The following is a 25,583-nucleotide window of genomic DNA, read 5'->3' on the forward strand; positions in this document are numbered from 1 at the left end:
AAACAAGTTTCCCTGCAGAAAGCTGGCCACATCAGTACCACAGTCCCAAGCTTGTCAGGCAGACTGCTCACATCTCCCAGGGAATCAGCTACTCATCTGCAGAGAAAGAAACCAGTTTTCCAGTTGCTGTAGACTTTTAGCTCTCTAGATGCAAACAAATGCCCAAAGGCATTTTTAAAAGGCACCTGGACATTTCCAGTGTCCTTCTGCCAGTCATACAGGTGCCTCTACTAACACCTTTGGACTTCTATGGCCTTTGAAGACTCTCCACCTTATATATTACAGGGACAACAAAAACAACCCTACCTCCAACTTTCTTCCAGAATGCCATCAAATTTAGTAATTAATTTGAAGAAATCATGGTTATTCAACTGCTACTGCACATTTCAGCATACACCTTTCTTCACCAGTGAGGGAACTAAAACCACATTACCTGTCACTCCAAAACACCTTAAAGCCCGGTCCTAGATTAGAACTACTCTTACAGAAACGCAAGAAATTCCAGCAACTTATATATTTTACCAAATTAACACAAACTACCACGTGCTAAATTCAAGGCTGGCTTTTGTGCCGATACCTCACCACACAACAGCCTCAGAGCTGTGACCACCCCCACATGAAGCACGGTGCCACCAGGATCATCTCCCCATGGCACAGCACTGTGCTGTGGGCAGCTGTACTGGATGCTGAGGAATGTGCCTACTCAAAAAAGCCTCTCCCACTTCAGGCAAACCCAAATATGGGTTGTGTCCCCTACCTGATGTCCTCCAGTGGGTTCCCACAATGAACTCCTAGTGCATTTCCACCAGAAGCAGCAGATGACGACTCTCACAGCCACCTGGCACAAGCAGAGCTCTTATAAAGCTCTGCAGCTTGAACAAGAGGACTAAGCTATTCACTGAAAACCACCACATTTTACATTGTTTCCCATGCACTTTTGCATATGTCTCTGAATTGGAAAACAGAGACAGATTTTGTTTCCATTTAATCCCACTTCAAAGAAGTGAATGTCTACTGTTATTTGCAAATCACCTTTTCCCCTCCACCCCAAGTTAGAAGGTTGTATCTACTTACATCATCCTGAATATCCAGATCACAACCTGCCTTCAACAAAACCTGGACAACGTGGAGATGACCCTTGTAGGCAGCAAGATGCAGAGGGGTCCGGCCATGCTAGGAATGAGAAGAAAATAATAATACATTAAGATTCATTTTTATGCATGGTAGTTGAATAGAGTTTTATCTCATTTTCATCATTCTTCTGTTTGCACCTCACTGTACCTCACCTGCAATTGTAGCAACTGACATATGTTAGTGTGACAAAGGCTTTACTTTGGTTTTGTGAAAGTTGAAAACTTCTCCCCCACCTTCTGCTATATTTCAGTTTATACCAATGACACTCTACAAAAGGGACATTGTATTCACATAAGGGTTGTTCCTTACAAATTCAGATCTGGCTCTGTGTCCAGGCCTAAGCAGAATTCATGACCCTTTTGTTTCTGTCCCTCTGGAGCACTGAACTATCAACTGCTTTCACCTTCCCTCTGTACATCCAAGTTGCAATAACTGGCTAATTCATATATTGTAATGGGCACTGTCTTTGCAACAGAGATAAGAATTACTGAGCTACTGTGCATGACAGATGCTCCCCTGAAAAGGAATGGAAGGCATGTAGTCACTCCAAGTGACTTTATGTGTATGGCAATGAACTTCACTTTGCTGAAGATCTGCCAGGTTTTTTTAGACAATACTTATTTTTTGTCTCTATCTCAGTAAAATCTCAAAGTGAGTGAAACACCTTAAGATCTGTGAAACAAAAACACTAAAACTGTTCACTGCAGATTATTTAATGGCAGTAAAGAAAACAGGATTCCAGCAATTGCTAAATTCACAAAGTATCTTCCCAAAGAATGCTGGTTTCTCCACTAGGCATTTTGTGAGGGTGACATTAAAAGTCATGTGACTCTTCACCTGTATTTATTATAAATTTTTACTACTGGTGCTGTTGTCTATTTTTCCACCCAATGATTTATCCTGCAAAGGAGCATAAACAGCCCTAACACATCAACACAGAAGTGGCAAACACTTCAAGAGCTGTCTGACTAGTGGCGTGAAGTACACAGAAGGTAACCATTGGCTCTCTGAAGTTTTAAGCAACTTCTTCACTAAGAAACCTACTTCTGTAATAAACCAAGCTCAAGACAAGATTGTTTTCATACAGCAAACCCCATACCCACATCCCTGGTAAAGCCTGGTTGACTTGGCCTTTTCAGAGCAAAAAGGAAAAATACTGTTGGAATCAACAGAACGGCTGAGGGCAAATGTTTGTGCCATTACTGATTAGTTGTGCTGTGCTTCAGAAACACTAAGTGTTGATCAATTGTCCTACATTATTGATTTAAAGAGGCAGATCTGAGGACAAAATCCTCACTCACACTATGACACATGGATCTCTCAAAACCTGAATGTTGTCCCCTGTTGTTCCCCACGAGTTCATTCTCGTGGGAGAAACTTTCATTCTTGCTCTGCTAAAGGTGTGGGAAGGGCTCATTTTGGTTGTCACCACTGCCCCTGGCACCATCCAGCCTCCTTCCTGGGTGTCTCTGGCTCTGTCCCTAAAATCCTGTCCCTGTATGGAAGGGCATTGAGCTGCATCAATCACACTTCCTTCTCCATCAAGGCTGGAGGAGAGCCAGGGGGATGTTGCTGTTCCAGTTAACAGCAGGAGGTATAAAATCCCCAGGCAATAGAGGGATAAAAAGAAATACAGAAAGGAAAAAAAATGTTTAAATACCAAATTGACAAATCATTCCCAACAATGAACAGTATGTTTGGATTATGAATATGTGCTGTGAATCAGCACATTCAGGTTTTCTACATTCCTTAATGACAATAACTAAATCACCTAAATCCAGGCATCTATCTCACTTCCTGGAAGGTTATTAATACACCATGAAAACAATTGATAGCAATCTGTGCATGGAGAAGGAAAAATCCCAAACAAAGCTACCTTGAAGCCAGCTCATGTGCTTTAAAAGGAAAGCTTCAACAACATGAATATCTATTCCAGCAGGGAAACTTTCTGGTAAACTAACCAGCTCTAACCACTACAAAAATGCTGACATGCAGTTAAAGGTACTGTGTTAAAAGTAAGCTATGAAAGCAGAATAGGAGTTTATTTGAATACAAGGGACATATTTTCCTCACCAAACACACCTTCCTGGGCAATTGCCACATGAACTATGCCTGCTGGCATGGTTGAGCTGGAAGACTAAAGGATCATTTTTATTCCAGAATGTTCATGTGTTTCAGATTCTCTATCCATAAATGTAGGTTGAGAGGCATCTCACCTGTGGGAAAACCCTAAAGAGGAGCTTCCTTCAGGAACCAGAGTTTCTGTACACATGTAGTCCTTGAGTTTTTCCTACTTTAGAGGGACACTGTAAACAAAAACTATGACACTAACCAGGAAGGAAGATCAATTCCAGCATATTACACTGATTAGAGGCTCAGGCTTTTGGAAGAGCACTGATTATCTCAAGATTAATCACAACCCTGCAAGAACCAGCAATGCCAGATTTTCTTTTTCTTCCCAGCAACATCAAAATCAGAGCAGAGATGGGTGGTACAGACACACACTGTTCCAGTGCAGGCAATGCAAACATTTGGAAAAACATCAAATCCCTACACAAATACACACAGGTATGGATGCACATACACATGCACACACCAATCCAGAACAAACTGTGAGGAAGAGACATGGCAATTTGGGTGCCCTTCGTGCTGTGATGACAAATTTGGAGCAGAGCAAGCTTTGGAGACGAACACTGAGCAAGTCCATGCCACAGCAGCAAGTCAGGGCTGCTCTTGCCTTCATGTCTTTAAATCAAACCACTAGCCCACCAAGTTTTTCCCTCACAGCAATTCATCCTACCCAAAATATATAGGGTGCAGAGAGATGAAGGCAGACAGACAATGTCTCCTTCATAAAGACATACTGCAATGAATGCAGCAGCAAAGAGGGGGTTTATTTGAATACACACAAGGATCCTAAGGGGAAATAAAGCATACAAACTAGAGTGTCTCCTAGATGCTCACTTCAAGGACACAACACCAAACCCAGGGACTGTTCTACATGCAGATTACTGACTTAGAACCTTGTGAGCCTTGCCAAATATAAACTGTAATGTTTTGGGGGGTATTACAAATACAAATGAGACACTGCTACAGCTTGGGATTAATGAACCAATAAAGCAGTCATTCACATGTAAAAAAAAAAGCAGCAATTTGAACGTCTATTCAAATGTAAACAATTGCTTCATCAGGCAACAAATCATACAAATGGCCCTGTGTCACGGACTTATTGACAAAATAAATGGGACCTATTGGACCAAGGCTGCAACTTCCAGCCACCATGACATGCTGCTGTAGCTGTGGGTGACACACTGCTCTAGCTTTGGGTGACACGCTGCTGTGGCTGTAGCTGTGGGGTGACATGCTGCTGTAGCTGTGGGCGACACGCTGCTGTAGCTGTGGGTGTGGGGTGACACGCTGCTGTGGCTGTGGGTGACACGCTGCTGTGGGTGACACGCTGCTGCTGCTGCAGCTGTGGGTGACATGCTGCTGCAGCTGTAGCTGTGGGTGACACGCTGCTCTAGCTTTGGGTGACACGCTGCTGTGGCTGTGGGTGACACGCTGCTGTGGGTGACATGCTGCTGCAGCTGTAGCTGTGGGTGACACGCTGCTGCAGCTGTGGGGTGTATTGGGTCACAGCCAAGCGCTGCAAACAGCCACACAAGCTTCAGCAGTAAAATGCAAGGATAGGTTTTTGTTTGCAGTAAATCAGTGCTCCAGCTTCCAGATATTGACAGGCTGCTGTCGATACACACCGGTTAAAAGCAGAATCCTCCCAGCAATGCTGCCAGTGTGGGTGCACTCCACAACCAAACCCATACAGGGGGGCCTTAGCACTGTAAGCTCCATGATCCTTCCTTGTGTTTATCTATGTGTAGGCACTTTTCTGCAGGTACATTCAGTTCTCCATCTCACCCTACTCTTGTGATGCACAAGGACTGTTATTTATTCATCCGTTCTGCACTCATAAAAAATATGCCTGTCCACATTTTATTGGAAAAGCCTGAAAGCAAAATCCAAGTCCTGTCACATTGTTCACACTGATAATTTGTTGGACTGTTCTCCATGAATAACCTGCTCACTCAAGTCAGCAGAAAGCTTCTCATTGACCTCAACAGGCATTCAGCAAGTTCCTAAATTAATCCCTTTTAATTATCTTTATTTATTGTTTAAAGCAGACACAAATAGCTTTTCAAACTGAAGGAGTGCAAAAATGTGAAAGCACCAAAACACATTTATTTTTTTGTTTCTGTCTTAGCTTAAAAAAGAAGAAAAAGAGAGACTGCTTTAAAGAACTCAACAGGCTCTGAAGTTGAGACTTAAAGTACCCTAGCATTACAAGTGTTGCCATATGGTGTGTTCATAACATGACTACTTCAAAAGTTAAATCAAACAATTACTGAATCAAAACAGAAGCACTACCTTTTGCATTTCTTTAGGGCTTTTTTTCTGAATGATAATCCATTCTCTGCAGAATTCCATTTTATAGCTATGATCAATTCAGGAGCCTGCTCCAGCACAAGTTTCTCATGGATTCACAAGCTCTTTCAGGCATCCACCTGCTCTGGTATGGATCTGCCTCCATGGGCTGCAGAGGAATCCCAGCTCACCATCTGAGGCACCTCTGCCCCCTCCTCCACTGCACTGTTCCTCTCACATATTCTCAATGCTGTTCCCTGGCTATAATTACATCTTCTCTGCAACTTTCTTCTTCCTTCTTAAACATGCTATCCCAGAGGGGTTACCACCATTCCTGACTGGCCAAGCCTTGACCAGCAGCACAACCATCTTGGAGCCACCTGGCTCAAGACCTGGGGAAGCTTTTGGCAGCTTCTCACAGAAACCACACCCAGAGCCCTTCCCTCTACCAAAACCTGGCCACGCAAACCCAATATCCTCAGGAAAAGAACAACAACATGGCCTTGACCAGCAGCACATCCATCTTGAAGCCACCTGGCAGTGGCTCTGCCAGACCTGGGGAAGCTTTTGGCAGCTGTGGGCTCCCTGATGTCAGGCTGCTGTCACCTGTGTGACCCAGCGGCCAGCAGCTCCTCTTCACATATTTTAGAAGGCCCCAAATCTCGAATAAGCCTGAGTGTCCCTCACTGGAGTCAGAGGAAGTGCACATTTCCATACTGACTTCATCTGCAGAGATGCCTTGCTAGTAATGCTGCCAAAATGAAACAAGTGCCTCCTCACTGTAATGCTGAAGTCAGCACCTGGACATGTGTATGTATATCCTCCGTTGGATTTTGTTTCTTTCATATTCTTCCTCTTTTTTCTTTTTAGAAATCATCTAATCAAAAGTGACAAAAATTAAATACTATTTTGCAGATGAATTGTTGTTTACTGAAGCAACAATTAACCACATCATATGACCTCTCTGATTTTGTTTCTTTCATATTCTTCCTCTTTTTTTCTTTTTTTTTCTGAAATCATCTACTCAGAAGTGACAAAAATTAAATATTATTTTGAAGATGAATTGTTGTTTACTGAAGCAACAATTAACCACATCATATGACCTTACATACAGGACAAAACCAGAACTGGACAAGTCAATTATAAGGCATTTAGTACTACTTGGTTTGTTACAGAAAATATCCTTCATTTTTCTTGAGCTACGCTCAGTTAATCCTTTTTGAATAAAGAACTCTAGCATTTATCTTGAGATCCTGGACACTTTAATCTGTGGGTCTACAGTTTATTCACCACAATTGGTGTGTGCTTACAGATACAGATCAGAAACATAGTTAAAGCCTGCTGTGATGGGAGAACTTTTTCTATCCTCAGGAAAAGAACAACAACATCCTGGGAGGACAGCAAGGCACATCAACTCAGCAAAAGTCCCAGGGCTTTTGTGCCAAAGATGCAGCTGTCAATAATTTCACTAAAAGAGAGCTCTAAAAAAGGACTGAAAGAAGGGACCAGCTTTCTTGGTTGGAAGAAATGGCTTAAGTTCTTAGTTTTCCAGTTTTTGCAGCCTATTCACCAAAGTACTTGGTAAGGGCATCTGCTTGTTGGATCAGCCAGTACTTAGGGCCAGTTCTTCAGGGTATTTTTTGTTCTTTTCATAAAGGAATGAGCTACACATTTCATACCTGAGAAGAATGTCAGACAAAAAGGTGTAAAGATGGAAATGATCTCTTTGTCACATCAGGCAGAGCAGCGACAGAGCACCCTGACCAAGTAGGTCCCCTTTGAGAAGAGCAGAGCCACAAAGCCACTGCTGAGCACCACACCTGCCCTGGGCCACAACCCCACATGGCTGGTGGCAGAGGTCCAGCACCACAAGGAGTGCTCAATGCATGTGCCACGCAGTGCCACCACCCCTCTCCCACTGTGGGCTCCCTGATGTCAGACTGCTGTCACCTGTGTGACCCAGCAGCCATCAGCTCCTCTTCACATATTTTAAAAGGCCCCAAATCTGGAATGAGCCTGAGTGTCCCTCATTGGAGTCAGAGGAAGTGCGCATTTCCATACTGACTTCACCTGCAGAGATGCCTTGCTAGTAATGCTGCCACAATGAAACAAGTGCCTCCTCGCTGTAATGCTGAAGTCAGCACCTGGACATGTGTATGTATATCCTCCGTTGGATTTTGTTTCTTTCATATTCTTCCTCTTTTTTCTTTTTAGAAATCATCTAATCAAAAGTGACAAAAATTAAATACTATTTTGCAGATGAATTGTTGTTTACTGAAGCAACAATTAACCACATCATATGACCTTACATACAGGACAAAACCAGAACTGGACAAGTCAGCTCTAAGGTATTTACTAGCACTTGGTTTGTTTCAGAAAATATCCTTCATTTTTCTTGAGCTATGCTCAATTAATCCTTTCTGAATAAAGAACTCTAGCATTTAACTCGAGATCCTGGACACTTTAATCTGTGGCTCTACAATGTTATTCACAATTGGTCTGTGATTACAGATACAGATCAGAAACATAGTTAAAGCCTGCTGTGATGGGGGAACTTTTTCTTTCCCTCCAAAGAGCTTTGTCTCCATGTATCTTCCTCCAACAAAACCCAGAGAATTCAGCAGGAAGTTTGGCTGACAAGGACCAAATCAATTTTTTTCTTTTTTGGAAGGGAACCCCTATAATTTATAATTAGGCAGAACAAACTGAAAACTATTAATGAAAGTAGAAAACATACAGGTAAACCAGATCGAAGGCAGGCACATAGATATATTTATTTTTATGCTTCATTGTGCAATGAGTTTTATCTTGGGGGAGGAGAGGGTTCTGGGTTTCAATTTATCTGAAAGCTTGGTCTATTTTACTGCACTACAAAAATTCTGCCATCTAATTTCCACTCTAAAATTAAGAACCTCTATCCTGAAAGTTGTTCTTATTTTGTGCTTCTTCTGCTTAGTAGAAAACTGCACAAGAACCTGTTGCTAAAAAACCCCTCCAGATTTCCAGTTTCAATATACTTCAGTCTAATTTATACATCCTTGCTCTTGTGACAACCTTGTCCTTAACTTTAAACAGATCTTTCTCCTTCCAGCCTTTGTGTGTCATCAGATTAGCAAGCCAAGCTATTCCAGGGTATGTTTATACAGTGTTTTACAGGCAAATATGCACATGCTCTCCCTGTGCAGCTGGCTGGCTGGGTGAGAGCCAGATGCAAACTCCACGCTGTGCACACCTGGACAGGGCATCACAGAGCTGAATGGATGGACACTGAGGTTGATGTCACACCTCTTGGCTTGCACTGAGCTCAGCTCTCTCTGGCTGACAGCATGGGAGGAGTAAGAGTCTGCGTGCCTCCAAAACATCCCATACACACAGCCTTGGCTGCTGCTCTGAGACAGTCCCTGCTCCTCTGTGGCACTCCTCCACAGTCTTGCAGATCCGACTTCATCTCTCCTGAGCAGGGCTTGTCACCAGGCTACCCAAGCAGCTCATCTGTACTGTCTGTCAGTGTTGGGATGCATCCACAAGGACAACAGGGACAGCTTTTGTCACCTTCCCCCTCTGGACTCCATGGGGATGACCCACGACTTCTAGGAAAGAATAGCTACAAAGCTGTAGTGCCTGGTGAGCTGCAAGCATGGCCTCAGAGCTCACAGTTCTCCAGCAAATGTCTCCACAGAAACACCAGCACTTTGCACCTGGCCACAATTTTGCTGCCAAATGAGCTTTGTTTTTATTTTCCACACAGAGCAGAACAACAAAGCAAGGGAGTCACCTGTGTCATATAGGAAAGAAAAACTTGTCAAATCTTAGAAATCTGCATTATATCAAATTAACCTGATTTTGTGTTTCAAAGTAAAATCTACACTATTTGTTTCTTATTGTATTTAGTACAGCTCCCTCAGGAGCCTCAAAATCCCTCACCATCTTAAAAAAAACCCAACAAACAAAAGAGAAAACAACCACAAAACCGTAAGCTACCATTCAGGATGTGTAAGTCAGTATTTCCTGGTCTATTACTGACTACCTTTCATAGCTGTTCATCAGCTACAGAGCTGCTTGGACAGCAGAACCAAACAGCCATCTGCATGGGACTATTCATGCTTAGTACATCTGTGCTTTGTATCTACCAGCAAGTTTTATTTTGGCAAACAAAACTTAAAAGCACAGGTTGTCACTCCAACTTTCAAAACAAGTATTATCTACAACTAAAACACTGAGAAGGGACTGAAAACAACTGTCACTGACAGATAAGCATTCTGTCTTTTCCTCTTTTTATCAAATGTACTTTCTGTCTGTAAATATTAGCTTCCATACACATGTAACATTCAAAATCAATATGGAAACACAAATATAAGTAGGTAGGATGGCAAACAAACAGTTCATCAAAACAGTATGCCCCAAATTTTATGTTACAGTTCTTAAGATTTTACTTACCTAGTTATTTTAAGGTTTTTTTGCTGATCAAACCTTCTCTGCAATTACATCTCATCTTTTCTAAGACAGTATTATTTATAACATGTTGAACATTAGGAATAGGTGAATATCAGTTTGAACTTACTTGTATCTAAGCAGAAATCCTTTGACACTGACTTTTCTCAAAGGTACAGGGAACACAATTTGCAACCCCCAACTCTGGAACTGGCTAAGGGACTACACAAAACAAATCAGTGAAGAGGTTGGGTATAAGTGAGGCTGCTGCACCAAAAGACTTCAGCAGCAAGAAACACTTTCTGCATCCCTTTACCCTGCCACAAGAGGTGGCTTTTCCCCATCCCCTCACCCAGGGAGATGGGTGCCCTGAACTGCCTTCCCCTGACAGTGATGAATCGCTCCATTCATCAGGTCACACAGCATTCAAAAGTCAATGCATGCTTTTAAAAATGTTGCTCCCCTCTGTAGACACACTGTGCTTGCAAGGACTAAGTGTTCATCACAGCTGCACCCACTATAAACACAAGATGTGCACTATACTGCAAATCTGCGTGAGCTATTAAGTACAAACTTTAAGGAAATCACTAACTTCAGTCACATTCAGATTGGGAAAGCTAGGAGGGCATTTTCACAGACAATGGTCTAGAAGAGTTACATTAGTTCCCAGGGTTTTGCAAAGCATTTTTCTCTCGTTACCTTGGTAACTGCTACCTTGGCACCCCTGTTGATAAGCTGCACCACATTCTCCACTTGGCCTTTGTAGGCGGCTACAAGCAGGCGTTCTGAAAGCACGGCGACCACATCCTGCTGGCTCATGAATTAGGAGAGAAAGGTTTTCAGGTTTCTTCAGTCCAAAAACAAAGGCCTGGGATGAGTTCAAGCAGCACGCAGGCAGGCGAGGAAGGATTCCAGTTCCCTGGACAGGGATGCTATTACCATGCCATCCATTGGACCTGTGGATCAGAAAACAACACTGCTGTCAGCCAGCTTTCAGAAACAGAGCACTACAGCAGCTCCTCCCTGAACATTCATCTTTGGATTGGCTTGGGAGGGGATCACAAAACTCCTCCAAACCTCCTGAAGACACTGCACTTCTGTTGCAAGGTGGAGGGATGTAGACAGTAGCACATTTTCAATGTGCCTTCATTCCCCTTGGTTGGGACAAAAATCCTTAAACTTTCTGAGAGCTTAACTCTCTTTCAGCCTAACTTCTATTTGAGTGGTCCCCTTTCATCCCCTCTCCCCCCACCAGGTTTATTCGGTCTTTAATTAGCCAAGGATGAGTTAACTACTGTTGGCCAAAGGAACAAGAATAGGTTATAGTTACTGGCTGCTGATATAAATATACAAACCTCTGCCCTGGAAGGATTGAGTGCAGTCAGCAATTAAAGGCAGCTGACTGTTCCCTCATGAGTATAAAATGCTTCACAGCCTCCCTGAACCATCCCAAGGACACCGCTGGGAAAGATCACAACCTGCTATTGGGAAACACTCATCTTTGCTGTCACTGAGAAATTATGTTCTCCCCACCAAGCTGACATCATTCCCCACCGACCCCAGAAACAGTTCAGATTTAGCACTCATCATGCAAACTGTGAGTGTATTTGTCTGCCCAGGCTCCACTGACCCATCCAACAAGCCATCAGAGCTGAAAAGAGTTTTCTGATATAATTACAGAAAATGTATCCACTGATCACTTTGAGCTGTGGGATCCAGAACCTGCACAGCTTGGGAAGATTTCAGCTGTTTATTTGTGTTTTTCTCACTTTAGTATTTAATTGTTTCAGACACCTTCAAGATATCCAGTGTATTTACAAATTATTTGTCTTCCTCTCTTGAAATATCACCGCACTGCTCCTCAACAGCCACCAATACAAAACACTCTGCATAGTCGGAGAGTAATAGGTACAGGGTCCAGATGATCATGGAGATCGATACTGGAATACAATGTCTTTCACCCTTATGTTATCCTTTAAATCCATCTCAGAACAGCTTTAACTAAAACTGTAGGTTAATTTGTAGTAGTAGATGGCAACACAATTTAATTTGCACTCCTAAGGTGATTTATATTAACAAATCTTAGAATGCTTTATGAGCTTTAATTCTTTTAACACCCTTTGAGGTAAATGATATGCAGAAGAATATTACATGCATCTTGGAAAAAGGCCCTTAAAAGCACAGAAAAGTTACTGCTTTCTCTGAGGTCGATAGAAAGTTATGCCAAAGCCAGTAAAAACTCCAGGTAACTGACTCTTGATTTCTAAGTATAAGCATTATACAATACAATTTCCAGGTAAAATATTCAAATTAGCTTTTCCTTACCTTTCTCTTCCTTTCTAAGTGCAAACATGTTTGTAGCAACATGGAAATAGCTGCACATTTATTTAGAGAAACCAGACAAAGAGTTTCTGGGCCTCAAAGTCATTAGAACAAAGGACAACAGACGGGTGGTGCTGTACCCTGTGCTACTGGACTGGTTTCACCCACACCCTCAGTGTGATGGACACAGTTTGTACCCTGGTAAAATGGAAAATAGGGACGATGGAAAAAAACCCCTCATGTCCTTCAGTAGCACATCGTACCCTGCTCCTCTGGCAGAGTACTGTACACATTATAATACAAACCATTTAAAAAGCGCCAAGAAACACAGATGGCCTACACTTAGTATTTTGATCTGTGACAAACAATGTAAGTTTCAGTCTTCCCTCCTCAAGTATTTGATTTCCAGTTGTGCTTCCAAAGCAAGTGGAACACTCATCCTCCCCCCATACCTCCCACCACCCACCCATAATCCCAGGACCGTGCTGCCATCCCTGACTCTCCTGTTGCATCCCAAAGTGAAGCTTCCATCAGCCAGGAGCACACCCCACAGCTCCCCTCTGTGACCAGTACACAGTGCAGGGCACACCTTACAACAGGGAGCTTTTCAGGAAGAGGATGGTGTTTCTGTGTCAGCCCCTGCCTGGGCAGTGGCAGTTCCCAGGTGAACTGTGCCATCACTTGTTTGTCCCCAGCCTTACCTGCTGCCAGCTGGAGGCATGGCTGGAGGCACGCACAATACACTGACATCTTAAAACATCTCTAGTCAGAACCCGCTTGGTTTTCTTACCTCTTAAATTTAAAAAAAAATATCCAACAAAAACAAAACAAAGCAGTGACATCATTGTCAATGACAGATTTGCACATTCACTACAAAAATCTCAGTCTCAATGGAGACATTTTCCTGATGCACTGACATTTCTGAGCAAGTTTGCAGAAACCATAGGTGCTCATCACATCTTAGCACACCACTGGACAGACACTAATACCTCAACAATGCAGGGCTGGAAAAGTCTGGATAAACTACACAAGGTAAATGCTGGAAATCATACTCCCGAGTTGAATAGTTCTCCCTCTCTCACACTGTTTTCCCACCACTGCAGCACACTGAGACCATGAGCCTCCTCCTGCCATGCCCTGCCACACAGGAGTGATGGACTGTGACCACGTCACTGCTACCATGGAGTTTGCCTTCTTGTCTTTTCCACCACTTGGATCATACATAAAAACACAGCAAGGAGCTGATTCAGCTATTGGTCTTTTAGGGGTATCTCCCACTTTGCCCAGGTGTCCAGCAGGTGCTGGTCCTATTCCCAGAGGGCAGTCACAGCACAAGCCTGGCTCCTGCTCAAACAACAGGTCACATTCCCTGTGACCACATCTGCTTTACATCTCCTCAACTGGGACTATCTGAAATTCAGAAAAGCGTGTCCATTTAGAACAGAAAGCCCAGACAACTGAAAGACTAACTTTCCTTTTCTCCTGAGCTGGTTGAAAAAGGTGATGGGTGAACAGTGGAAGTGGGAACAGCCTTCTCATTGCCCTCCCCAGGGACCCATCCCCAGCACAGTGGCTACACTGGCAGTGGCATCGCTGCCCCCAGCTTTAACTCCCTATGTGCCTCAGACACACAGAGTGTCTTCCCTTGACCACGACTGCACCCTCAGCAGCAGGAGGAAGGTACCAGATGCCCAAGGACCGCAATTAAAGGCTTGACTGCTCCTTTCACACCCAGATGGTGCAAAATGAACCCGACAACACGATTACAGGCACTGCATCACATCCCTGCTGCCAGCACCTGCTGCCCAGAATTAAATCCCTCATTATCACCCCCAAGATTCAGAAGCTCAAGGCAGGCACAGAGCACAAGAACAGTCAAACCTTATGCCTTCAAAACAATAACAGAAAAAAATATTTTGCTTTAACATATTTTTAAATGAAAAGCAGCCATCTCTCTGCTTCTTTGTTTAAGATCAGATTACTTACCTGGGGCGGGCTGGGAAAGCAACACCTACTTCCCAAGCCTCTCCAAGGAAACTGGCCAGATGTGATGCCCACAGGTTCAGCTGCTTTGTTGTGGGTCAATCCCTTCCGAGGATAACGTGCTCACCCCATCAGTGGAGAGTGGAAAAGGACAGGCTGACCGTGGATTAGTGTTCCCAATCGGCAGCTGCGAGGCACCATCCCCAGGCGCTGAGGTCCAGCTGCATCCCCACGGATTATGCTCTCAGCTCACTGAGCCACACTGCCCCACTGGGGAGATGTCTGTCTGTCTGTCTGGGGTGGCACAGCAGCCTGTGGGTGGGCAGCTGGCTGCTCGGTGGCAGGGTTGTAAAGCTCCCAGCTCTGTCCTCTCTCCCATGCAACTGGCAGAGCTGGCAAAAACACTCTCTGCACCTTTCCCCTCCCCAGCTCCCTCCCCTCCAAACTGCTGCCAGGCTGCTTCAGTGGCCGTAGCGCTTACACGTCAGTAACAAAAAAAGCACAGGAATGATGATTTTCAAAAGCCAAAGGACAGTCCAGAAAACATCAAACATCACAGATACTGAAAGGCTAGGCAACAGACTCCCCTAAATTCATGCAAAGGGTTAAAACCAGCAGCTTCCTCGCTGAGAGAAGAGAAAAAAGCCAAAACTATGAAAGATTTAGGAGCTATGAGCTAATCAATTTTAAGAAGTTCCCTGTGCTAAATGGAAAAGATGAAATGCCAGAGCACAGGTCATTCTCAATGCAATCACTAAGTTAAATTAGTATTTGAATAAAAGAATGCTTACATAGCTAACAGAAAGTTTCTGTGTGTGCTGAGGTACAAGATTAAAGGGGAAAAAAAGAAGGGAACCGCAGTTTTCTGCAAGGGACCCAAATTCTCTTTTTCAGTTTATCACCAGAAATTATGCTGAATAGAATGACAGAGTCATAGAATAACAGAATTTCCTGAGTTGGAAGAGATCCACAAAGATCACTGAGTCCAACTCCTGGCTCTGCACAAGATGGCCCCAAAAATCCCACCATGTGTGTTGTCCAAATGCTTCTTGAACTCTAGCAGGCTTAGGGCCGTGACCACTACCCTGGGGAGCCTGTAGTCCAAAGTTTTTTTACTTCAGCATCTTGTAGCTTTACTTTACTCAACATAAACGATGGAATAAAATTAGTCTAAATTATTTTGGAATACCCAAATATTAAGATATGGAGCTAGACCATTTTGTTATGGGAGAGTAGATAAAAGCTACTAATTCATAATAATAGTCTTTCTAAGAAAATTTCCTACATCTAAATACTGCTCATCTCTTCTTTGCTTGACTCCCACAGCAAAATGGGTTTCTTTTTTTATTAGTACATAACAGTATAAAATCTATGAAATGCTCTTTTTCTCGTCCAGCCTCTTTGCAAAGCAGTTTGTCATACATAAAATATGACGTAAACACTAAGATCGTATTCACTTTAGAATAACAGCATTATTCAGCAGAGTGGATTATTGCATTAGAAAGAGTGGGTTTCCTGGAACTCATTTATCATTTACTGCAGGATGCTGATATATCTGCCATTTCTTTCAGCTGACTTTAAAAGGGTTTGTCCAAGACATGCAGCACTGCTTCCCTTTCAGTGATTTTTCTTTAGTTTCGTCATGGATCCAACACAAACTACTCAGGAAAAACATATATTTTGCTAAAGGGAGGACACGGCCTCTCACCCCTCCTGCCCCAAAAGACAGTTAAAAATCAGTCAAAGGTGTAATTGTGAAAGCCAGCAGAAGCTTCATCTGGAAAACAGTAAAGCCCCCCACCAGGTTGAGAACAATGTGCTTTTGATACACACTTTTCTTCTTTCCTTCACAACACCATCAGTACTATTTTTGGAGTTAGCTTTTATCCCAACCAACATTTTGAACTGGACATCTACACAGACTTTGCGTCTGGGAGAGCAGCGGGGGAAGGATTTTACTGTTCTCATTACATATTTTATTGTGGCAAGTACAATCATTTAGTTTTTACATGGATAGTTGCATATTCATCATCCTAAATATCATCACTGTCTGCGACATCTGAAAACATTTTCTGAGCTGCTTTTTTTTTCCCCACTTGTTGCTAGTAATTACTTCAACAATGACTATTTAGCAGCCTCCCAGGGAGCATCTGCATGACAGTTGCTCATCAGACTTCCCACCACAACCAGAGCAGACTGATTGATGTCACTGCTCCGCTGCAGGTGGCCGCCTGCAGCCGCAGCAACAGCTTCCCCAAGTGCTTTGTCCAGTCCATCTCTGTTGCCTGGCCTCCACTGCTGGCTGCACTCAATGTAAATCCTCAGCTGCCTGGCAGCTCTCAGGCAACGCCTTGGTACCATCAAAACCAACCTCCAGAGCTGCACCTGCCAGGCAGAATGCTCTTGCAGAGAGGCACGAACACATGGAGACCAGCGATGAACATCAGAGGCACTTTCAAGTCATTGCTTGAACATAACTAATCTTGTACAAAAACAATTGTTTTTCTTCCTCTCTTACTTACCCCTCTGCCATGTAGGCCTGACCTCCCTTATGCAACACACAAGTTATATACTTACCACTTTCCATACAACAAGATTTGGGGGGGTTATTTGACTTATCTCATTGAAGTTCCACAGCTTTGTTACTCCCCACGCTTTCAACACCTGCATACACACACGTCAAAACCACTCAGTACAAGCAAGCTCAACTCCCAGAAAGCCCTGTCAGTTGGGCACTATTTACATGACAAAACAATATCTATTGTTTGACAGGGGACAGTGCCAGTGTGCAAACACACATGCATGACATATCTGCTCCCATTTGCATAAAACCAGTTAGGAGATCTTTCCAGCTGACTGCTGTTTAACAGAAGTGCCAGAGCCTAACCTTGGGAACGAAGCAGACACACGGCTGTGCTCATGGGAGAGTGGGGTTTTATGTTACTGTCACACACAGTGGGGCTTCTGGATGGGAGAACTGTCCCTCACTGTCACCTTCTGTGCAAGAGCCAATTAAAATGACTGCAGGACCTCACTGTGAGCAGAATGTGCCATAACCCTTTCTACAACCAACTCCCTCTCCTTCTCTGCTGTTCTTCCTTTTCTGATCCTAAAGCATGTCCTCTGCTGCAAGGATTCAGATTATCTTTAGCATGGACAGTATCTGCCATTCAGTTTGGGGACTCTGCTGCTGCCATGTCAGGGTGCTGGTGCAGAGGTCTCCTCCTGCCCATGTATGATCTGAACCCTCTTCCCTGCTGGCACAAGCAGCCCCACACCCTCCCAGACAGCATGTAACAGTAACTCAGGTTAATACTGCAAAAGACATTCCAGAAAATGTCAAGAAAAAAATAATTCCTACACTTACAGATTTTTTTTTTCAAGGCCAGAAAACACCACTACAATAATCTAATGCCAATCAGCACCAAGGCACAAACTCCTATTTGAGCTAGATCCTATCTTTTATACACACTATTAAAGATGTGCATCCAGGCAGTGATCAGGAAATGCTCTGGCTGACACAGTAAAGCAGAAAAGAACACATTTACCAGCTTCAAAATATTTTTCAGCTGGCAAAAGAGCACTGGAGATGTTCTTCCTCTTCAAGAAAAACATGACTTAGGAGCTGCCAGCAGTGATGACACAGCCCCTCCTGCACCTTCACAGCTGATATCTTGGGAGAGCACTGGGAGGTGGGGTGAGGTAGGTGAACCCAGTGCCACCCAGCTCAGCACTGAATCATGGAGACAATGTGAGTACATGACATGTTTGGATATTGGCACAATATTCCCCAGTTTTGCTGGGCTTCTGGCATGAGAGCAAGAGCCTGGCAGGCAGTGCACCAATTAAAAGCTTAACAAGGCTCAAGCTGAAAGTCAGTGGATGAAATCTTAGGGATGGAGAGGCCAGGGTGGGAGAAAGGTGTATTCAGACAAGCATGGATGGAAGTGCTGAGTATGTCCACTGCAACCCCCACAGAGGTGTGTGTGCTCCTGTTATGGTGCACACCATTATCATCAAGAGATCACGATTTTTCCATTTGCCTCCACCACAGGGTACTGCAATAGCAAGAGGAAGCACAAATACCCAGGGATTTGGCACACCCTGGAAAATGAGCAAGTGAGAGAAACTGAACACAGCAGGGAAACAGGCATGGAGGTCACATTTTTTTGCACAGAATCACACCACCAGTCAGCACAGCTAGGACAGGAATTCTCACTTCCTAAACTCATGCACTGATCTCCCAGTGCTGCTATTGAGAAATTGGCTCTAACTCCCAAGAATAAAACATTATTGATGAGCTAAATTAGCTGCATTTGATTCACACAGGGAATCACTTTAGGAAAGATCCCAAACCTGCTGAGTCTGCCAAAGGGCTCTCTCTGACCTCAGCAGACTTTGCAAGAGACCTGAAAGAACTGGGGAACAACATTAAATCATCTCTGAGGGGATCCTAATAAAGAGAGAAAAGTGTAAATTCAGGGACTTTATCCTATCCCTTTAGGGCAAAGACAGCAAAGATTCTGATGCAGTGCAAAAAGCCTCCATGCTGCACACCTCCTGTGGTGCTCAGTGTTTTGGGTTACACAGCAGCAGCTGAGAGTGACAAAGCTTTTCCTCCTGAGACCACGAGCTCAATTCTGCTTTGGTAGCCAGGTCAAGTCAGCTACCAAAACTGCTGGTTCCTGGCTGTGCAGGATCCCACGTGACATCCACAGAAAGTCTCTACTCCAACTCTAGGGCAAAGATATTCATAAATGATTCCAACACATGTCAAAGGATGTATTTGTCAGCAGTCTCAGCAAATTGACTGGACTACCATGTGAAGGCATGTAAAGGCACAGAAACTGGGGCAATGAATAGAGATTTCAATACTGCCAGTACTGTACCCCAGACAATTAAAATATTCTCTTCCCCACAAAATAAGCTGGTTTAAAATGATACCTAGTATATATCTCCTATATTGACAAACATTATGAAGTATGAAAGATCACTCTAGAGGATCCCTGTCCCCTTCCCTTCTTTCATTTCCTTCACTGCTTTCTTGTCTAGATAAAAACACTGGAGTTTTTTTGCCACTCCTCTCTAGGTAACTTATTACAGCTCTCTGCTCATTCATCCCCTGACATAGCTCTTTTGAGGCTTGGTACTCAAAACTGTGCAGAATATTTGCAGAGAGCTCTTGATGTGAGTAGCCCTAAAGTGCAACCTGGTTGCAAGGAGAGACATACTCTCCTTGCAGAATATGTGCACTGAAAGAGGAGATGTCTGCTGGACTGTGAGCCTGGGAACCAGGAGCATCCTTGAGAAGAGCAGTCAGCATCTTTGAAGGGCATCTGGGTGTCCAAAAACCACAGCCATCCTAAGATACCATCAAGAAGTAGAAAACCAAGGAATTTATCATCTGAAAAGGTGAAAGAAGTGGGAAAGGTGGAAAAAAGGGGAAATCATCCTGAGAACATAAGGTTCAACAACTGCCATTGGCTGTTCCAACTGCAAGAACAGGAAACAGTGGCCTGAGATGTGAGAAATCATCATCATCATCATCTACTAGTTCTCCCAGATGAAAAACACAAATTAACAGCACCTCTTGGCTGCTGAGGTGTGTTGTACACCTCTAATGTCTCTGTGCAATAGAAAGTTCTTACTTCTTACCCAAACTGGAGCTTTATCCTCTGGTTATTTCCTGCACTGCTTGTGGTTTTCCTACACAGGTTGAGCTCCCCACACAAACTTTCCACAAGATCTTCTAGACAAACTCTTTGACCCTCATTAGGGACCCTCATTAGCTGAATACCAGCTTTGTGACAAGGCCCAACATTGATGTGAGGCTCTGCCTGTTGCTTTACTGGCCTTCCCCTGGGACCACTTCTGTATTACAGAATTCCTGAAACCCCTCATGGAGAAAAATCTTCTTATTCCTGTAGGCCAGTTAACCCTTCAGGTTATGATGACCACACAGATAAATAATTCCTTCTGATCTCCTCTACAGATCAACTCCTGCATCTCAGTGCCCTGGAGCTGGCTTTGTCTTTCCTTGCAACTGCATCAGACAGATCAAATTCACTTCCCAGCACACTCCAAATTCTCAGACTTATTTCTGCAGCTTAAACAGTAATTCTCTGCCTTGCAGGAATCAAAGATCCATTCTTACAGTGCAATCCTTGGTACTCAACTCTGAGCAAAGTTTATTTCTCCTGATTTTGGATCTAGTGGAGCTAAATCCCCGTGGATTTCCTCTCCTTTTGAAGTTCCTATATTTCCTCCCTATTCCACCTTCCCACACTGCTTAGAGGTCCTTTCTGTCCCACCACCCCATTAGTGATTTCAGGGTTAAATGCTGTATCTATTTTTCATAAGCTGGAATCACCAAGAAGAACACAATTGACAAGCCCAATGGTCCTGTTTTAACACTCATTTCTCTGTAGTTACACAAGCAGGAGGGGCAGAAGCAGTAATAACTTGCAGAACCAAAACCCATAAACATTTCAGGCAGCAACAGAGAATGTATCTACCTGGAAACCCTTTTATATGGTATTAAAGGATTGTTACATCCCATTTTACAACATGCTGCAGTCCCCTCAGGAATAAAGCAATTACTTTCATTAGCAGCATCCCACAATACAAAGTACCTAAATAAATAAAATCTTTGAGAAAAACAAGTCTGGGGGATAAAAATAACTTTAAAAATAAAACTAAACTTGTGTTCTATGGGCTGTATGCATCACATTGGATTACATTTTTTGTTGTTTTACTGTATTGTGCTATTAACTTGAAGATATCTTCATGCTGATGGCATGGCTGATCTTGCTTTCATGTTGGCTTGCAAAGGTGACAGTAGAGAGCTGTGCAGGGATTATCTCAATGGAAAAATCTCTGGTGAGACCAGAAGGTGCACTGGTGATAGCATGAAAATGAGGGATGCTTTATGAGGGAAAAGACTCTCCTTGGACACTGACAGTTATTAGTTCTCAAATAACTCACTCACCTCTTCAATCAGAGGTATCCATCATGGAAGTTGAGGACAGTGGGACCAAAGAGCTGGAGTAACCATCTGAAGCAAACACTCTAACTTACCATGGGAAAACACTCAGATTGGAAAATAAATGCAAAAATGGAGTGATGCAGAAAGTATCAGCAAATCTGAGTAATGACTTATCTTCAGCATGAATTTCAGAAATCACATCACACTCTCGGGTCTGATTTTCTAAGCCCTAGTCAGTGATCCCACAAGATCAGCTAGTCCTCCAGCACTGAGTGTGCCTTGCTTTCCAGAAACAATGGAACACTGTAGTGCATGGAAAGCCCCTCCTTGTGCAGAGGATGGGGCTTCCTAAGGGGACAGTCTGTGACTTTGTGACTTTATCTTGAAGCTAGCTAAGCTAGCCTCCTGCACAGGGAAATCCCATTTCAGTGGCATGTTTGACACTCCTCAAGCCACTGGTCCTCAAAAATGCAGCTCAAAGAGGTGTACAAGGACAGCAGAGGAGGCAAGGAACTACACCCCCCCAATGAACATGGCAGTGTAACATAAATACCATATCCCAGTGCCACAAGTTCAGCCCAAGCTCTTCACAATCCCAGGAACTGGAATGCATTTCTAAAATGCAAAATCCATGGCATTATTTTTGTACATTTTAGACAAAAATTCTGAAAGGTCGCATTTGTTTTTTACTCACTCGTAAGGATCTACGGTTCAGTTTTTTCTGATGAACATTTTATAGCTGTGTCTTGCTAGGCAACCTCTGGAAAAGGACTATGGAGATGCCAGCTTCAGTCTTTCCAGTGTTGACAACAACAGCAAGTCTCTGTGCACTGCTCCTGGGTGAGGAGAAACACATCATAAATGGAGCATCACAGCAGACTGAGAAACACAGACATTTAATACCAGTGTTTTCTGCAGCACTCAGCTGCCTGCATTCACCTGGGCAAACCCAGGTGTTTCCTCCTGAGGTTTATACACCCACTTCCCATTATAAACAAGTTCCAGCCACAGCTCTCCAGTTTGGTTCCCACTAACTGACCTCTGAAAATAAAACTGTGCAGCTCTCACTGCTTTGTAAGGATGAGGAAAATATAACAGAGACTTTAATTTCTTCCCAGAAATCACGTGACAAATCAATAAAATCAGGAAAGGGACAAGTTCACAACAGTGTTCATGAATGATGGAAGTCACTTGGCCTGCATGAACTTTTGAGAGCTGAAAACTGCTAAGGATAAATAATCTCTCTTGATCTCTGAAGCAGAAATCATTGCTGAAATGCCAGTTCAGTGACTTCAATTAGAAAATGCTGTTGGAAGACCTTACCATCTCTCTTTCCTACTAATTAAAATTACCACATAATTTAGCTGCTTTTGCTATCCTTTTTCCTAATACATTCAGATCAGCAGATGTGTTTAAGTACAAAAACATAAAGGCATTGGAAAACTAAGCAGTAGTTACATCTGTGTCTTGACCTTTTAGTACTGTTTTGCTGACTAGGTTGTCAATGACAATGTCACTGTCTTGTGCATACACCTTGCTGTTTCATTTTAATTGGAAATACCAACTGAAATAAAAATAATCAAATAAATAAACTGTATTTAAACTACAGGCAGACTATCAACAGTCACATTCAAGATGATGTGCAAAAAGACATAGCCTAAAGTCAGAATCAAGAAATGGAACTTGGACAGACATCTGCAGAGCTCACCCCTTCTTACAACTTGGATGAACTTATATGCTACTTTGAACTTATATGCTACTTTTGTTTAGGTACTTCTGAAATCAGGTTCCTAAAATGTTTCAGAGGTGGTACAAGTTCCATAGGTTATGTACTCTTATAATTTCATATACAAACTGAAAAAATAGAAAGTTCTTAAAAAAAAAACCACCCAAAAAAAAAAACCCCAAAACAAACCACAAACAAACCAGAAACATTCATGCACAAACATAATTGAGTCTAATTCAAGATAATTTGATTAGCTGTGTCATTCCATTCACCTGAGCAGGTTCACTGGGAACACAGTGTGTTTCACTCAGGTATCTTATCTCTTTTCTATACTGTTTGAAAAGTGCACACTGACAGAAGTAACCGCACATCAATACAAACAGTCTATCTGGGAAATAGTATCTACAGTATGAAATTAATGTAACATGCTGCTAATTGACACATTACTTGTTAAAGACTACTCACAATCTGAAACTCAGTTCAAAGAAAAGGGTCCAAAAGGTGAAACAGATCCCTGTTCTGTATCTGTGAGGAAAATCAAGCAGCAGTAATTAGACAGCGTGGCAGACAGAGTAGGAGGGATCCAGCAGCAACGCCATGAGCAGTTTAAGAGCCCAGGCATGCTACCCAACATCTTGTATGAGATCAGAAAACAAAAGCATGGGCAGGATTTCAAGAACATCAGGGACTGCAGAGAGATGACAGCTGATGTGAGGCTGAGGAGGAAGCGCACATTATAAATCCTGAGGAGGAAGAGGTCAGGACTGCCCAGAATGAAATGCACAAAGCTGCGCTGGAAAAGTCACTGTACCACCACCAACTGCTGACAGCACATTGAGTAATAAGGGGGAGAAGAGAATTGCAGAAGGTGTCTAGAAGAGCAAATGTAACTGGTGATGGTCTGGTCTTTTTTCATGATGGAAGAGGTTCAGACGCTGCTGCTTGCAAAACCAGAATGAGATGTGAGGGTGGATACTAAGGGAAGAAATGAAAAAGCAATGAAATGGGCTGAGATTGTACATGATCATCAGGGCAAGTGGAAGGGTTAGCAAAGGAGGGCAGGCAAAAAACTTCTGCCTTTGCTGAAGAATGAAAGGCTTCTAAGAAAGGGGAAGAGAGTACAAGCAATGAAAAGGCTTCTTTCGTCAGTATTCTCTTCAAAATAATTGCTGAGTTCCTACACTGAGAGAGTACTGGAGGGAGAAAAAAGGGAACCTCCCAGGGACAAGGCCATGTTATCAAAAAACTCACTGGGGCTGTAGAGTAAATATTTATAATAAATTACTACTTCTTTATAAACTGTTGTATTTGCTTAGTGCATATGATTTTAGAAATACACAGGTATTTCCCAAAACACACTCCAGCCCATTATGGAGGAGGTGTTTCAAATTTTGTTTTGGTGGGAATGGAAAATTTATATACTCCTCTATTTTCATCAGTCATGCAAGTCTTTGCTAATGAAGATTATTAACACTTTTTTCCCCCTCCCTGCAGTTTTTGATGTATGCACAAATCACTTAAAAAACCAACACTGTAACTGTGATATATAAGGGAGCAAATTTAATTGCTGGAGATCAACAACAAAACTTCAATTATCACAGTAAGACGAGAATTCAAGTTTAAGAAAGCGTGACTCTAAAACACTAATAAAGCTGTCCTCATCTTTGAACTGCTGCTATGAGTGCTAAGCATTTCACTTCAGATTAAATATTGCATTCATTTGATGTGCACTGCTCCTTTTTATGCTGTATGCACACAGAAAAACACACAAAGCTGTACAAACCTGGTTTAGCCAAACCCATTATTTTTCATGCATATTAAGTGTATTTTAGCAGCATAAATATTAGTTATTATATTGTACAAGAGCAATTGTTCCTCTCTAGAACCATCAATGAAATATGTTCATATCCATCAGTCAAATGTTCATATACTTATATTCAATTAATAAAATGCAAAGCAGCTATTTCACTGCCTTTGAAATATTTAATAAATATGTTGAGCTCCACCATTCACCTGGTGTACCTGGCAAAGTATTTTAAGTGATGTTGGAAAATACAATGAGCTATAAAGCAAAGACTGACAAGGCTGGACAATGTTGATACTGATGCTGTAAGTATTATTTAGGTCTTAATCTTCTAAATCCAGGGAAGACAGATTTGGTTTAACAGTTTGTCAACAGAATAGTATCTTGAAATATCAGCTGTTCACTGAAAGATAATGTTTTTCCTCAATATCGAGACTGAATAAGGTGGGGTATATATTTTTCAAAATCAATCCATCATCATCATTGATTAAACCCTATGTTGGTAAAGCCCACCTAGAGTCCTCTTGAAACACATTTATTTCCTAATGGTGAGAAATCTTTGGTCTGCCAAGCTAGAGAAACAGAAGAAGAGAAAAATTCCTGAAAAAAGGCCAGTCTTACTGAGAAATGAGTTGCAATTAAAGCCTTCCACACACTAGCCAAAAAAACAGCCACAAAATTATAGCACACGCAGCAGCAATTTTTTTAACTGAATATTTGATTGATTGTACAAACCTGTCCTAGTGAAGGGAGGCAAAAGAGAGCTGGCACTGTGCTTT

At 42.7% G+C, this 25,583-nt stretch overlaps 1 protein-coding gene across 8 annotated transcripts in view; it reads right to left on the bottom strand.

Moving 5' to 3' along the window:
• The window catches only part of ANKRD6 (ankyrin repeat domain 6), a 91,946-nt gene that overhangs the window by 26,639 nt on the left and 39,724 nt on the right, over positions 1 to 25,583 (bottom strand). For 4 of the 8 annotated variants that reach the window (XM_039726111.1, XM_039726147.1, XM_039726129.1 and 1 more), the window contains 3 exons: positions 21,969 to 22,110; positions 10,684 to 10,940; positions 1,075 to 1,173 (listed from right to left, as the gene is read on the bottom strand). In XM_039726111.1, the coding sequence (XP_039582045.1) occupies positions 1,075 to 1,173; positions 10,684 to 10,803 (219 nt within the window). In that variant the 5' untranslated portion in view covers positions 10,804 to 10,940; positions 21,969 to 22,110. Of the gene's footprint in view, positions 1 to 1,074; positions 1,174 to 10,683; positions 10,941 to 21,968; positions 22,111 to 25,583 lie in introns of those variants that run through there. The other 4 variants (XM_039726156.1, XM_039726102.1, XM_039726092.1 and 1 more) reach the window with 2 other exon arrangements.

Source organism: Passer montanus, unplaced genomic scaffold, assembly GCF_014805655.1.
Source record: "Passer montanus isolate IOZ18808 unplaced genomic scaffold, ASM1480565v1 scaffold11, whole genome shotgun sequence".
NCBI lineage: Eukaryota > Metazoa > Chordata > Aves > Passeriformes > Passeridae > Passer > Passer montanus.